Source organism: Fistularia commersonii, chromosome 9 (assembly GCF_037954325.1).
Source record: "Fistularia commersonii isolate RoL2024-O1a breed Wild chromosome 9, RoL_Fcom_v1.0, whole genome shotgun sequence".
Taxonomy (NCBI): Eukaryota; Metazoa; Chordata; class Actinopteri; order Syngnathiformes; family Fistulariidae; genus Fistularia; species Fistularia commersonii.
The window spans coordinates 17,282,142-17,297,722 of NC_141292.1; the positions used below are offsets into that span (position 1 = coordinate 17,282,142).

General features: G+C 40.7%; 1 protein-coding gene across 1 annotated transcript in view; it reads right to left on the reverse strand.

Annotated features, from left to right (window-relative positions):
• Window positions 1–15,581, reverse strand: part of gfra2b (GDNF family receptor alpha 2b) — a 66,650-nt gene that overhangs the window by 17,345 nt on the left and 33,724 nt on the right. The window contains exon 3 of the mRNA XM_086152851.1: window positions 8,207–8,284. Within this exon, the coding sequence (XP_086008977.1) occupies window positions 8,207–8,284 (78 nt within the window). The remainder of the gene's footprint in view (window positions 1–8,206; window positions 8,285–15,581) is intronic.

Sequence of the window (15,581 nt, forward strand, 5' to 3'; positions counted from 1 at the left end):
GGCACAATGCAGTCATACAAGTAACGTTCTCCTGGCAACCGCCAAACCCAAACTCGTCCATCGGATCACCAGATGGAGAAGCGAGTCGTCACTCCAGAGAGGGCGTCTCCACTGCTCTAGAGTCCACTAGCGGCGTGCTTTACACCACCGCATCCCACGCTTTGCATTGCCCTTTGGACACTCGGCCACGGAAACCCATTCCATGAAGCTCTCTGGGCATTGCTCTTCAGCTCGTGGAGTTTGGAGGTCTGCAGCTATTGACTCTGCAGAAAGTTGGTGACCTCTTGGCACCATGCGCCCCATCGGTTTACGTAGCCTACCACTTCATGTCTGAGTTGCTGTCGTTCCCAAACACAGCCGACGTACACCCGAGCCATGGAAGTAATTGGATTCCGATGATTTGGATGGGTGAGCGAATACTTTGTATATTTATTCTTTACATGTACAATATATGTTGGTGGACCTTTCATAATTGCATGATCCCATATTGCACAATACAATACTTTAAGTGCACTTTCATGGAATTAGCGAGGGGTGTGTAGCCTGGACAGTAGCTACTAGCTGCTAGCCAGCCTCAAGCACACCTAGTTCATGGGGTAGAACGGTATTTGGACTTCATGATCTTCATGTTGGAAAAGGCTGACTCACATAAATATTTTTTGCACTTTTGTATGAACAATCCAAAAATGCCACTCCTTATTTCCCTCCTTGGGTAAAGCGATGGTAGATCGGCAGATGAGGCAAACGCACTTCGAAAATGATGGTGAAAAAAAACGTCCTCCTCCCACCCCCTATGGAAGTGGTAGGTTTTTAGCTTTTTACTTGGTACCCGGCTAATTTTAATACCCTTTCTTAAGTTTAAAAGATAACTTGGTAACTCGTTAGCTTGCTAGAGTTTAGCAGCACTTAGCACCGTCGGCGGAGTTGGGTTTTAATGATACCATGCTAGGACAATTGTTTAGCAGCAGCAGCAAGAAAGTGACAAGCTAGCTAACAATACAAGTCAAAATAAATAACAATAATTATTAATAATTTCTAATAATAAATCAAAAATAAATAAATAAACTGAAGTGTAGACGTTTAATAAGAATAATAATATATGTACATATTTACCAATATACAAGACTAAATATTGACAAAAGTGTGAAGTAGCATGACATACAAAGACAAGCTAAAAATGAATTAAAAAATAAAAGAGTAAAAGTATCACCTACAAAAACCAACTTAATACTTCATAAATTCATAAATTGTATGTATTATCTATAAAAAAGAAATAAATAGTCTATACATATTTATTAAAAGAAATAAAATGTGTATACATATTGGTCAATATACAGGAATAAGTGATGAGCAAAGTGGCAATGTGTGAAGTACAAGGACATGAAAGTGACAAACTCGCTAAAATATAAGTAAAAAAATTAATAAATCAAAAAAATAAATTAATCAAATAAACTCTGAAGCATAAAAGTAAAATGTATAAAGTTAACAACAGGCAGGAAAGAAACAAAAACACCTAAAAAGTAAAATAAGATGCAATTTTATTTGTTCTAGAAGTGGGTTCCTATGTTGATTTTTTTTTTTAATATCTAAAATGAATTTTTCTCCATTTAAAATATCAGAAAACTAATTTCTTACACCCCTCGAAACTCACAAAATAAGGCCCTCAAAAAGAAGGATATTAATAAAGTAAGGGACATCAAAAAGAAAATCATGGTTATTATAAACTAGTAAAACAAATTTTGGAAAAAAAAAGGTAAATTATTTATAAAATGTAAAAAAAAAAAAAAAGGTAAAATATTGTAAAATGAATTTTCCCCAGTTTCTCAACAACTCTGTAAAACTGTAAAATTAATTTACAAAATTTGTAAAATGTAAAACATTTGTAAAATGTAAAAAAAGTAAAAACAATCCCACAGTTTCCCAACAACCTTGTAAAAATGTAAATTGTTTTTTGTAAAATGTATGAAATGTAAAATACTTTTAAAATTTAAAATATTGTGAAATAAATCTTACGATACACCTTATTGTTCCCCAATTGGGGAAATTGTTTAAAATAGAAAAATTATGGTTATTGTAAACTTATTTTCTTAGCGCCATTGATGATTATAAAATATATTGGAAAAAAAACCACAAAAGATATAAAAGCAGTAATTCAGAAGCACATTTTGAATTTTGATTTTCTGGCTCTTGTATTTATTATAAATTATTTCGATGTTTTAAGGTTATAATTTTTCGTTATCGCGCTTCATTTCTTAAAAAATGAAAGATGTTTTCAATCTTCGCCGCTCCAGAAAAGGAGCAGCAGATATATATTCACACACAGCCGAGATCAGGAGTGTGGGCCAATTAGAAACTTGCCCCAGGTCGTTCTGTTATCTCACACACACACACACACACACACACACACACACACACACACACACACACACACACACACTGCCAAATGTTACTACAGTATGTACAGTAGAGGAGGCGTCTAACAAGGTCAGAACTGGAAGGGGAGTGTATTCACCTGGAATACACACACACACACACACACACACACATGCACATAAACACACACACATACACACACACATGCACACACAAATGCATTTATCAAAATACATGCACGTACACACAGACATACATATACACATACACACATGTATACACATACACACCCATACAAACACATTTACACACACACACACACACACATATGCACATTCACATATACGCCCTTCCCACACATACCCATACGTACACACACAAATACATACACACACATATACACGTTCACATATACCCTCCCACACACACACATATACACACACACACACACACACACATACATATACATTCTCACACACACACACACACATATACACATTCACAGATATACCAGGCATACATACACACATTTACATATACATTACATTAATTCAGACGTGCACAAACATACAAATACACACCCATACAAACACACATATGCACACACACACACACGCACACATACATACACGTTTACACACACAGACACACAAATACATTCACACACATATACACAATCACATTTACCCTCCTACACACACATACACACACACACACCCAGACACACATATACACCCTCCACACACACACTCATACGTACACATTTACACATACACACTCACACCCACACAAACATACACACCATATACACATTCCCATATACCCTCCCACACACACATATGCACACACACATATATACACATACACACATATACATGCACAACCATACACGTTTACACACACACACATAAACACACACACATACACACATATACATTCATGTACATTTTATTGAAACTTTGATCTCAATTTACAAGTGTGTGTGCGTGTGTGCGTGTGTGTGTGTGTGTGTGTGTAGACGAGTCCAGCTCTTTTCTATGATCTGATAATCTAATCTAATCCCGTCTAATCCGCTCAGATGGAGATCACGTGATCGCTTTCGCCGTCGTCATGGCGACGTCACGTCGGGAATAAGTCAGTGTTTTTTTTTTTTTTCTCTCTCCACGCCTAGCAATCAACATCCCATAATAATCATCATCAGAAATGACGGATTTCTTGTATTTTGGAAGGGACAGCGCGCCTAGTAGCTGATGCTAATGCTAGCGGCTAATGTTAGCATGTTAGCTCGCTAGGGCGTCGTTAGCCGGGTGAGCGCATCTATTTCACATGATAATAAGAGTAAAAGAAAAACATCATTCATTCATTCATTCATCATCTAGACTCCCTGTGATTGGACGGGAGGCGGGGCTCACACCTGACCAATCACAAGGCCACATATAGAGACGTGTCATCATTAACCCTCTCAATCAGGTCATGTAAACACAACCATTCACCCGCGCAAAACCTTTTCTTCTCGGTAGAAATTCTCACTCCCGGATCGTTTTTGAATCCCTCGTGGATCTCCCGCGCGTGTGTGTGTGTGTGTGTGTGTGTGTGTGTGTGTGTGTGTGTGTGTGTGTGATTTTCTGAAAAACCGGCCGCCTGGAATCCGGAGATGTTTCACTTCCAGGATGTGGTAGGCTAGGAAAAGATAAAGAAGCAGGGGGGGGGGAAGGGGGTCCTGAGGGGGGGAAGGGGGGGTTCTGGAGGGGGAAGCGGGGGTTCTGGAGGGGGAAGCGGGGGTTCTGGTGGGGGAAGCGAGGGTTCTGGAGGGGGGGGTCGGCTCAGACGGGACGGGGGGAGTCGGCTGAGGCGTCGGGAGGGGGGAGCGATAAGAGGATAATGCAGGAGTGTGTCAAATAGCAGTGGCAGAAGAAAGAACGGCGGAACATCGGGAGTGTTTCAGACGCCGGTGTCTCCGACGGATTGGAGGGGAAGCGTGACGGCGCGCGCGTGTGTGTGTGTGTGTGTGTGTTCACGTCTGCGTGACAGCGTGACAGTGGAAGTGACTCGGCAGCGAGGGGAAGGTGGAGGGGGTTTAAGCTTCATTATCAAACTGTTTGAAACTGATTTTGAGTGAATATTATATTTATTTATTCATTTTTTTAACAATAATTTGACAGATTTAAATTAAAAAAATATATATATTTTTTACATTAAAAAAATGGCATTCAGACCACTTTTTGCTATTTTTTTCACATTTTATTTGAATAGTGAATAATAATGAATGATTTAAAACAGGATGAAGTATGCGGTTTGGAATTTAGGATTTTCACTATTATTATTATTATTATTATCATTATTATTACTGTTGTTGTTGTTGTGGCTGTTATTATCATTGTTATTATTATTATTTTTACTGTTGTTGGTGTGGCTGTTGCTATTATTATTATGTTTTTTTTTTTTTTATCACTATTATTATTATTATTTTTACTTTTGTTGTTGTGGCTGTTGTTATTATTATTATGTATTTATTTTTTGTATCACTATTATTATTATTATTATCATTACTGTTGTTGTTGTTGTGGCTGTTATTATTATTATTTTTTTTTTTTTTACTTTTGTTGTTGTGGCTGTGTTAATTATTATTATGTATTTATTTTTTGTATCACTATTTTTATTATTATTATTATCATTACTGTTGTTGTTGTTGTGGCTGTTATTATTATTATTATTATTTTTTTTACTTTTGTTGTTGTGGCTGTTGTTATTATTATTATGTATTTATTTTTTGTATCACTATTATTATTATTATTATTATGAATAATAATAGTAATAGTAGTAGTAGTAGTATAGTTGTATTATTATTATGTGTTTGTGTTTCACGAGTATTATTGTTATTATCCTGTTGAATCTCTACATATAAACTGAATGAATGAGTGAATCATGGCGTCTGACCTTCCCCTCGATGCACCTCGTCATCCTTCATCCGACGCTCAGAGTGAAACATCTTCACTCCCCTTGATGGATGATTTAGCAAACACACACACACACACTCACACACACACACACACACATACACAAGCACACAAAAGGTGTAACAGACCAAATAACATGCAAAACTGAAACGCACTGCTGCACTCATCCCACGTGTGTCCACGTGTGTGTGTGTGTGTGTGTGTGTGTGTGTGTGTGCGAGTAAGGAAGAGGAAAACGAAGCGGCGGCGGCGTTTGAAGTCGCGGACGTTTGCTGCTCGGCCTGCTTTGACCGCGTGTTTGTGCTCGCCGCTAATCTGAGAGAGCAGAACCCAATTTGCAGAGTCTATTTCACAGCTGTTTGACCACACACACACACACACACACACACACACACATATATAGACGCACATGCGAGCGCTGACGCGGGAAGGGTGAGTGCGTTCGCCGCCATGTTTGGCTCGAGGCTGGTGACATTTAAACACTCGTCACAAACACGTGCGGAGCGGCGGCGTTAATGGAGGATGAACGATCCGCCGCCAGACGACGAAGACGTCTCCGTCTGGAAATACCACTGTGTGTGTGTGTGTGTGTGTGTGTGTGTGTGTGTGTGTGTGTGTGTGTGTGTGTCACAACAGGACCACAAGCTGGAATTCAGGGTCAAATTGTTGGCTAAGCCTCCAGATATACCATGCCTTAGCGAACATAGCTAGTACAGAAGCTAACGTAGCGTTGACTGAAAATTAGCATCAAACAATAAAACAACATTCTAATTAATAGTTGATTTTGTTACGCGGGATGTTAGTGGACGTTAGCTTACATAATGAGGTCACTGTTAGCTTCCTTGCAGTGAACATGTCATGGGATATTAGCAAGTAGCCCCAAAAAGACATTTTACGGTCAAATTGTTGCGTAAGCCTCCAGATATATTATGCCTTAGCAAACATAGGTAGTTCAGAAGCTAATGTAGCATTGACTGAAAATTAGCATCAAACAAGAAAACAACATTCTAGTTAATGGTTGATTTTGCTACACAGGATGTTAGTGGACGTTAGCTTACATAACCACTGGAGGTTAATGGGCATTAGCAAAAATAATGAGTTCACTGGTAGCATCCATGCAGTGACACCATCAGAGATTATTAGCTAGTAGCCCAAAAAGGGCAATCATGGTCAAATTGTTGGCTAAGCCTCCAGGCATACGCTGCCTTAACAAGCATAGCTAGTACAGAAGCTAACATAGCTTTGACTGAAACTTAGCAACAACCAAAAATCAAACAACGCTTATTAATGGTTGATTTTGTAACATGGGATGTTAGTGGATATTAGCTTACATAACCACTGGGGTTTAACGGGCATTAGTGAACATAATGAGTTCACTGTTAGCATCCATGCAGTAAAAATGTCTGGAATATTAGCTAGCAGCCCAAAAAAACGTCAATTTTAGGGTCAAATTCTTAGCTAAGGTTCAAGACATTCTGTGTGTTAGCAGCTAGTTAAGAAGTTAAACTAGCATTGCCTGAAAACAGGAGAAAAAAAAGAAAAACAACATCCTAATTCATGGTTGACTTTGCTACAAAACAATAAAACAAAGAAATCTAAAATAACAGCATCTTTATACTCAAACTGTTGCCTGAGATCCTCTCACACAGCTTGTTCAGAAGCTAACATAGCGGGGACTGAAAATGAGCATTAGAAGTTAAACAACATTCCTGCTAGCATGCTAGCTACAAACCTAGCACTTTCTGTTGGGCAATTCACAATATGTGGATGTTATCCTGCTACCTTTTGACTTTTGAGAGTGTGTGTGTGTGTTCAGCTATTGGTAAATATGGGTACAGGGCATAGTTAGCCGCAGCATGCTAACTATCAGCTAGCCAAACATCAGGAATTCTTAGACCAGCCCTCTCATTTGCCACTCATCAAAGAAAAAAAACATAAAGAAACGCAGAGTTGCATGTTAGCTTGCTAGCATCTAGCCTGCTAGCTACAAACCTAGCACTTTACATCAGGCAATTCACAATATGTGGATGTCATCCTGCTAGCTTTTGACTTTTGAGCGTGTGTGTGTTTAGCTATTGGTAAATATGGGTACAGGGCATAGTTAGCCGCAGCATGCTAACTATCAGCTAGCCAAACATCAGGAATTCTTAGACCATTTGCCACCCATCAAAGGAAAAAAAACATAAAGAAACGCAGAGTTGCATGTTAGCTTGCTAGCATCTAGCCTGCTAGCTACAAACCTAGCACTTTACATCAGGCAATTCAAAATATGTGGATGTCATCCTGCTAGCTTTTGACTTTTGAGCGTGTGTGTGTTCAGCTATTGGTAAATATGGGTACAGGGCATAGTTAGCCGCAGCATGCTAACTATCAGCTAGCCAAACATCAGGAATTCTTAGACCATTTGCCACCCATCAAAGGAAAAAAAACATAAAGAAATGCAGAGTTGCATGTTAGCTTGCTAGCATCTAGCCTGCTAGCTACAAACCTAGCACTTTACATCAGGCAATTCACAATATGTGGATGTCATCCTGCTAGCTTTTGACTTTTGAGCGTGTGTGTGTTCAGCTATTGGTAAATATGGGTACAGGGCATAGTTAGCCGCAGCATGCTAACTATCAGCTAGCCAAACATCAGGAATTCTTAGACCATTTGCCACCCATCAAAGGAAAAAAAACATAAAGAAATGCAGCGTTGCATGTTAGCTTGCTAGCATCTAGCCTGCTAGCTACAAACCTAGCACTTTACATCAGGCAATTCAAAATATGTGGATGTCATCCTGCTAGCTTTTGACTTTTGAGAGTGTGTGTCGGGGGTTGAAATGACACACACACACACACACACACACACACACTAACACACACACACCGGCCCACCTGAGATGATGGAGGCGTGTCGGAGCTCCTCGGAGACGTGGACGGGCTCGTACGGGGACGTCTCGTAGAACTCCTCGCCTGGAAAAGACACCATACAGGACGATTCAAGCGACTTTGACGCCGACGCCACGCCGTCTGGTCTCCTGGCAACGGCGTCGGAGGGATAGCGGCGAGACACAAGACGGTGGCGGCGGCGAGGAAGCTTCACAAGTGCCTTCTGACGGCTTCCGGCGTAAAAAAAAAAACAAAAGGCAATCTGGGATTTTCCCGTAAAATCTGTCATCCTTCCTCGGACCCGATCGAAAACTCGCAGACTGTGATTATTTTCTTTCAGTTTCTTCTTCACCTGCCAAACACATATTTTCCTTTTCAGAATGATGTTTTCATGTTATTACCATAAATTTATTACTACTGATTTGTTAATATGTTATTACTATCGCCTTGTTAATGCAGCCTCAGGGCGCCACTGACCGGTGTCTCCCTGAGCCGGCAAAAAACAGAAAAATGCAGAAGGGTTGCATCAGGAAGGGCATCCAGCTTAATACCTTTGCCAAAACCTAACTTTTTTCCAGAAAAAACAGCTACATAGGGTAACTTATAAGAGCGGAGGTAGGAGCATGAAGGTAGACTACATCTTGTATAGACGAGGTAACCTGAAAGAGATCAGTGACTACAAAGTAGTTGTAGGTGAGAGTGTAGCCAGACAGCATAGGATGGTGGTTTGTAGGATGACTCTGGTGACAAGGAAGATGAAGAGGACAAAGGCAGAGCAGAGGACAAAATGGTGGAAGCTGAAAAGGGAGGAGTGTTGTATGGTTTTCAGGGAGGAGTTGAGAAAGGGTCTGGGTGGTCAGGGTGAGCTTCCAGATGATTGGACAACTACAGCTAGTGTTATCAGGGAGACAGGTAGAAGAGTACTTGGTGTGTCATCTGGAAGGAAAGTAGATAAGGAGACTTGGTGGTGGAATGAGGAAGTGCAGGAGTGTATACAGAGAAAGAGGTTAGCGAAGAAGAAGTGGGATACTGAGAGGACTGAAGAGAACAGACAGGAGTTCAGGGAGGTGCAGCGAAAGGTAAAGATAGAGGTAGCAAAGGCAAAACAAAGGGCTTATGATGACTCGTATGCTCGGTTGGATAGTAAGGAGGGTGAGAATGATCTATACAGGTTGGCGAAACAGAGAGATAATGATGGAAAGGATGTACAACAGGTCCGGGTGATAAAGGACAGAGAGGGAAATGTATTGACAGATGCTAGAAGAGTGATGGGAAGATGGAAAGAGTACTTTGAAGAGCTGATGAATGTGGAAAATGAAAGAGAGGCAAGGGTAGAAGAGGTGACTATTGTAGACCACAAAGTAGCACAAATTAGTAAAAGTGAAGTGAGGAAGGCATTGAAGAGGATGAAGAGTGGAAAAGCAGTTGGTCCTGATGATATACCTGTGGAGGTGTGGAAGTGTCTAGGAGAGGCAGCGGTAGATTTTCTGACTAGATTATTCAACAGTATCTTAAAGAGTGAGAAGATGCCTGAAGAATGGAGACAAAGTGTGATGGTGCTTACTTTTAAGAATAAAGGGGATGTGCAGAATTGCAGCAACTATAGAGGGATAAAGTTGATGAGCCATACAATGAAGTTATGGGAAAGAGTAGTGGAAACTAGACTGAGAGCAGAAGTCAGCATTTGTGAACAGCAGTATGGCTTCATGCCTAGGAAGAGTACTACAGATGCAGTATTTGCGTTGAGAATGCTAATAGAAAAGTACAGAGAAGGCCAGAGGGAGTCGCATTGCGTTTTTGTAGACCTAGAAAAGGCATATGACAGGGTGCCAAGAGAGGAGCTCTGGTATTGCATGAGGAAGTCTGGAGTGGCAGAGAAGTATGTTAGACTGGTGCAGGACATGTATGCTAGCTGTGAGACACTGGTACGGTGTGCTGTAGGGGTAACAGAGAAGTTCAAGGTGGAGGTGGGACTCCATCAGGGATCAGCTCTGAGCCCCTTCTTGTTTGCAATGGTGATGGACAGGCTGACAGATGAGGTTAGACAGGAATCCCCATGGACCATGATGTTTGCAGATGACATTGTGATCTGAAGCAAGAGCAGAGAAAAGTTGAGGAAAATCTAGATGGAGGTATGCTCTGGAAAGGAGAGGAATGAAAGTTAGTCGCAGCAAGACAGAATATATGTGTGTGAATGAGAGGAACTCGGGTGGAGCGGTGAGGCTACTGGGAATGGAGATCAAGAAGCTGGAGGATTTCAGGTACTTAGGGTCAACAGTCCACAGCGTAGGAGAGTGTGGAGAAGAGGTGAAGAGATGGTCCAAGCAGGTTGGAATGGGTGGAGAAAAGTGTCAGGGGTACCAAGAGATAGAAGAACATCAGCCAGAATAAAAGGAAAGGTGTACAAGACAGTGGTGAGACCAGCGATGATGTTTGGACTAGAAACTGTTCCAATGACCAAAAGACAGCAGGCAGAACTCGAGGTTGCAGAGATGAAGATGTTGAGGTTCTCTTTGGGAGTGACCAGGATGGAGAGGATCAGGAATGAGTCCATCAGAAGAACAGCACATGTTAGATGTTTTGGAGAGAAGGTCAGAGAAGCCAGACTGAGATGGTTCGGTGTTTTTGTTATTTCTCTTGATTCAATCCAATGTTATTACCATTTATTCACCATTGAAAACCATTAATTTAACACATATATATCTCTCACGATGTTGTTAGGATATACTTCTTTATTATTATTGTTCTATATATTTTTCATCATCATGTTATAAACATATATCTATCTTTTTTTATCTATCACAATGTTATTCTAAATATTTATTAATAAATAATGTGTTACTAAATGTGTATTATCATTGTATTTATTAATGTTACAACATGTAACTTATAACTATGTAATTTTCATATCATATTTATTCCAAAGTTATCACTGTCATTTTGTGCCACGCTATCAATAAATATTATTTATTGATATGTTTTAAGTGTATTATTTCCAATACATTATTTGTAATATATTATTTATAGCTTTATATTATTTATTTCTATGCTATACTGTATATTATTGATGACTCTCACTTCTTATCATTGATTTCTATGTTATCACTATGAGTCATTACTATTAAATCACTATAGATATTTTATTACTAATTTAATTATCAAATATTGTCTATACATCATAAATATAGAAATATTATTTCTACATATTATTTTGACTTTTTTATAGCTTTATACAATTTATTAGTACATTGTCATTATATATATATATATATATATATAAGACTGTTATCACCATACATGTGTTTATTACTATGTTATTACTATGCATGTGTTTATTACTATGTTATTACTATGCATGTGTTTATTACCATGTTATTACACTACATGAATCTATTGCTCTGTATTTCAGTGCGTCTGTTCTTGTGTGTCCAGGGAAGCGAACAATGCATTTGTGGAGATTAATTATGCAAATGAGAGGTTTTCTGTGCGATGAAGTGGCTTTCATCATCAGACCGAACGTTTCCCCTCCGTTCCGCTTCTACATGATCCTCAGCGGTTCTTCACGCCCAGCCTGCTCACAACACTCAGGTTCTCCATGGCTTACCTACCTGACAGCTGACCCTGTGATTGACAGCTGACCCTGTGATTGACAGCTGTCATTGTGATTGACGGCTGTTATTGTGATTGACAGCTGTACTTTTGATTGACAGCTGTCCTTGTCATTTACAGCTATCATTGTGATTGACGGCTATCCTTGTGATTGACAGCTATCCGTATGATTGACAGCTATCCGTATGATTGACGGCTATCCTTATGATTGACAGCTATCCTTATGATTCACGGCTATCCTTGTTATTGACAGCTATTATTGTGATTGACAGCTATGGTTGTGATTGACAGCTGTACTTTTGATTGACAGCTATCCTTGTGATTGAAAGCTATCCTTGTTATTGACGGCTTTCCTTATGATTGACAACTATCCTTATGATTCACGGCTATCCTTGTTATTGACAGCTATTATTGTGATTGACAGCTATGGTTGTGATTGACAGCTGTACTTTTGATTGACAGCTATCCTTGTGATTGACAGCTATTATTGTTATTGACGGCTTTCCTTGTTACTGACGGCTTTCCTTATGATTGACGGCTATCCTTGTGATTGACAGCTATTATTGTGATTGACAGCTATGGTTGTGATTGACAGCTGTACTTTTGATTGACAGCTGTCCTTGTCATTTACGGCTATCCTTGTGATTGACAGCTGTCATTGTGATTGACAGCTGTACTTTTGATTGACAGCTATCCTTGTGATTGACAGCTGTCCTTATGATTGACGGCTATCATAGTGATTGACAGCTGTCATTGTGATTGACAGCTATCCCTGTGATTGACAGCTGACCCTCCAGGTTAAACTAGACCTACCTCTGCCTCCACCTTCATCTTCCCCCTCATCGTCACTACAACCTTTAACCCCACCTCCAACCTTCACCTTGACCTTCATCTTGACCTCCACCTTCACTTCTCCTAAAGCTCCACCAGCAGCAGCAGCTGGATCCCAAACGTGGATGTTCCTCTAAAACATTCCCCAATGTTCTTTTCCCCGTCCGCAGTCAGAACACGTTAATAAAAAGCCTGCAGTGAGTGTGTGTGTGGTTGTGTGTGTGTGTGTGCATTTACGCCGCTCCCTTTGACATATTAGCGATGTTTACATTCTGATCTCCGCCCGCGGAGGGAGAGGGTTTGGATGTCTTCCCCAATGTGGGAGGAGGAGGAGGAAGAAGAGGAGAGGGAAAAGATGGAAGATGAAAAGGAGGAGGAGGAGGAAGAGACAGTTCGCGGGCAGAGGGAGGATGTTACGAAATCATTTACGAAAAAAAAACTACTGTTTTCGAATTTTAAATCACAGAAGACAGAAGAGAAGAAATACCTGAAAATATCTTTGAAATAAAACTATTTTTTTACATTTTTTTCATATTACTATCTATTTTAAGCCTCCGAGAAAAATTATGTTAAATCGAAGTTTGACATCAAAGGGACGCCACTGTTGTTTATGAGTTACGAAATTAGTCATTGTTTCATCGAATCATCAACCGACTCACTGATTGAGTCCTTCAATGAACTTGTAAACTTGTGTGTGAATGAATGAGTCAGACAGTGATTCATTGATTGACTGAATCATCAAACGACTCACTGACCAAGTGGCCCACTGACTGACTAAGTCATGACTGAACATTTGAGTGTGAGTGAATGAGTGAGTGAGTGAGTGAGTGATTCATCATTTGACCGAATCACCAAATGAGTCCATGACTGGACATGCAACCTTTAAGTGGGAGTGACTCATTGATTGACTGAATCATGAAAGAATCATCAAACGGCTCAATGACCGAGTGACATACTGACTGACTGAGTCATGACTGAACATTTGGGTGTGAGTGAATGACTGAGTGAGTGATTCATCATGTGACCGAATCACCAAATGAATCCATGACTGTATACGCGACCTTTTTGTGTCAGTGACTCAGTGATTGACTGAATCATCAAACGACTCACTGTCTGAGTAGCCTCCTGACTCATGGATTCCTGACTGAACATTTGAGTGTGAATGAATGAGTGAGTGAGTGAGTGATTCATCATGTGACCGAATCACCAAATGAGTCCACGTCTAGACGTATGACCTTTTAGTGTGAGTGACTCATTGATTGACTGAATCATCAAACGACTCACTGACTGAGTAGCCTACTGACTCATGGATTCCTAACTGAACATTTGAGAGTGAGTAAATGAGTGAGTGAGTGATTCATCATTTGACCGAATCACCAAATGCGTCCACGTCTAGACGTATGACCTTTTAGCGTGAGTGACTCAGTGATTGACTGAATCATCAAACGACTCACTGACTGAGTAGCCTACTGACTCATGGATTCCTGACTGAACATTTGAGTGTGAGTGACTGAGTGAGTGAGTGAGTGATTCATCATTTGACCGAAACACCAAACGAGTCCATGACTGGACATGTGACCTTTTAGTGTGAGTGACTCATTGATTGACTGAATCATCAAACGACTCACTGACTGAGTGACATACTGACGGACTGAGTCCATGATCGAACCTGTGACCTTTATGTCTGAGCAAGTGACTCACTAACTGATTCATGGTCCAAACGACTCACTTATTGAGTCTGACTGACTGATCAACGTCTGACGTAAAAATGGCGTCCGTCCAACTCAACTAAATGACGTCTTTCTTACGTTAATGAAAGTTTGACGTTAAATTGTCGCCAACCTTTAATCGACCCTCTTCCGAACCACTTCTTCCACCCCGTCTCCGAATCCGTAGTTCACCCCCGTTTTTCTCCGCCTGCCTGAACTTCTCACCCGCCGCTCGGCTAGCTAATTAGCATCCAGACAACCCGCGATCTGATCAAAGCCTCAGCTCTTGGGATTCCCCGCCTCCTCCTCCGGCAGGTGAATCTCCTCGGACGCTTAAAGAAGCTCCCATCACGTTTTCGTCGCTCAACCATATAACCGTGTAATAAATGTGTAATATACGTGTAATAAACATGTAACAAACATGTAATAAACGCCTTATGATTAATCTTTGTCCCTCCTGGGGAAGTGGCGCCCGAGCTGGTGAGTTGGGCGGGGTGGTGGGGAGCGAGGCGACGCCGCCTCGAGGCTGCGAATCATCGGCGCTCCATTTCCTGGATCACGGAGATGAAAGTGCCGGCGAAGAAGTGGGCGGAGGCTCGGCGTGGAAATGTGTCCGCGAATCCGCAATTACAGGCTGCGCCCGTTTCCTTCTTCTTTTTTTTTTTTTCTTTCCCCTTCGGCGGCGGCTCATTGAGAGTCTCGCCTCGCCATCGCAATTATAGACACTCGGATCGTCTTGTTCTGCCCGGCAACAACGGAACCACGTCTGGTCACCGAGAAGGACTTACTGTTTTGTTGACACACTGTCCAATAACTCGTGGGAACGACTTGTCATCTTGTCCCCACTAGATACTATCTTTCAAATGTAGGTTAATCTTAGGCATACAAGTCAGCATTATCTTGGGGAAAACAACTTAGGGTTTTGTTCCCAAATGATTGTCTCACATGACAAATCAAGTTACAATGAACTCGTCGGAATGACTTCTATCTTGTTCCCACCAGATACTACCTCTCTGAACCATCTCTTGCAAACCTTTGGCATACAAGTGAGCATCAACTTGTGGGAACAACTTAATGTTTCATTCCCAAATGACCAATGACTAAAACAGAGGAAGTTACAATGAACTCGTCGGAATGACTTCTATCTTGTTCCCACCAGATACTACCTCTCTGAACCATCTCTTGCAAACCTTAGGCATACAAGTGAGCATCATCTTGTGGGAACAAATTAA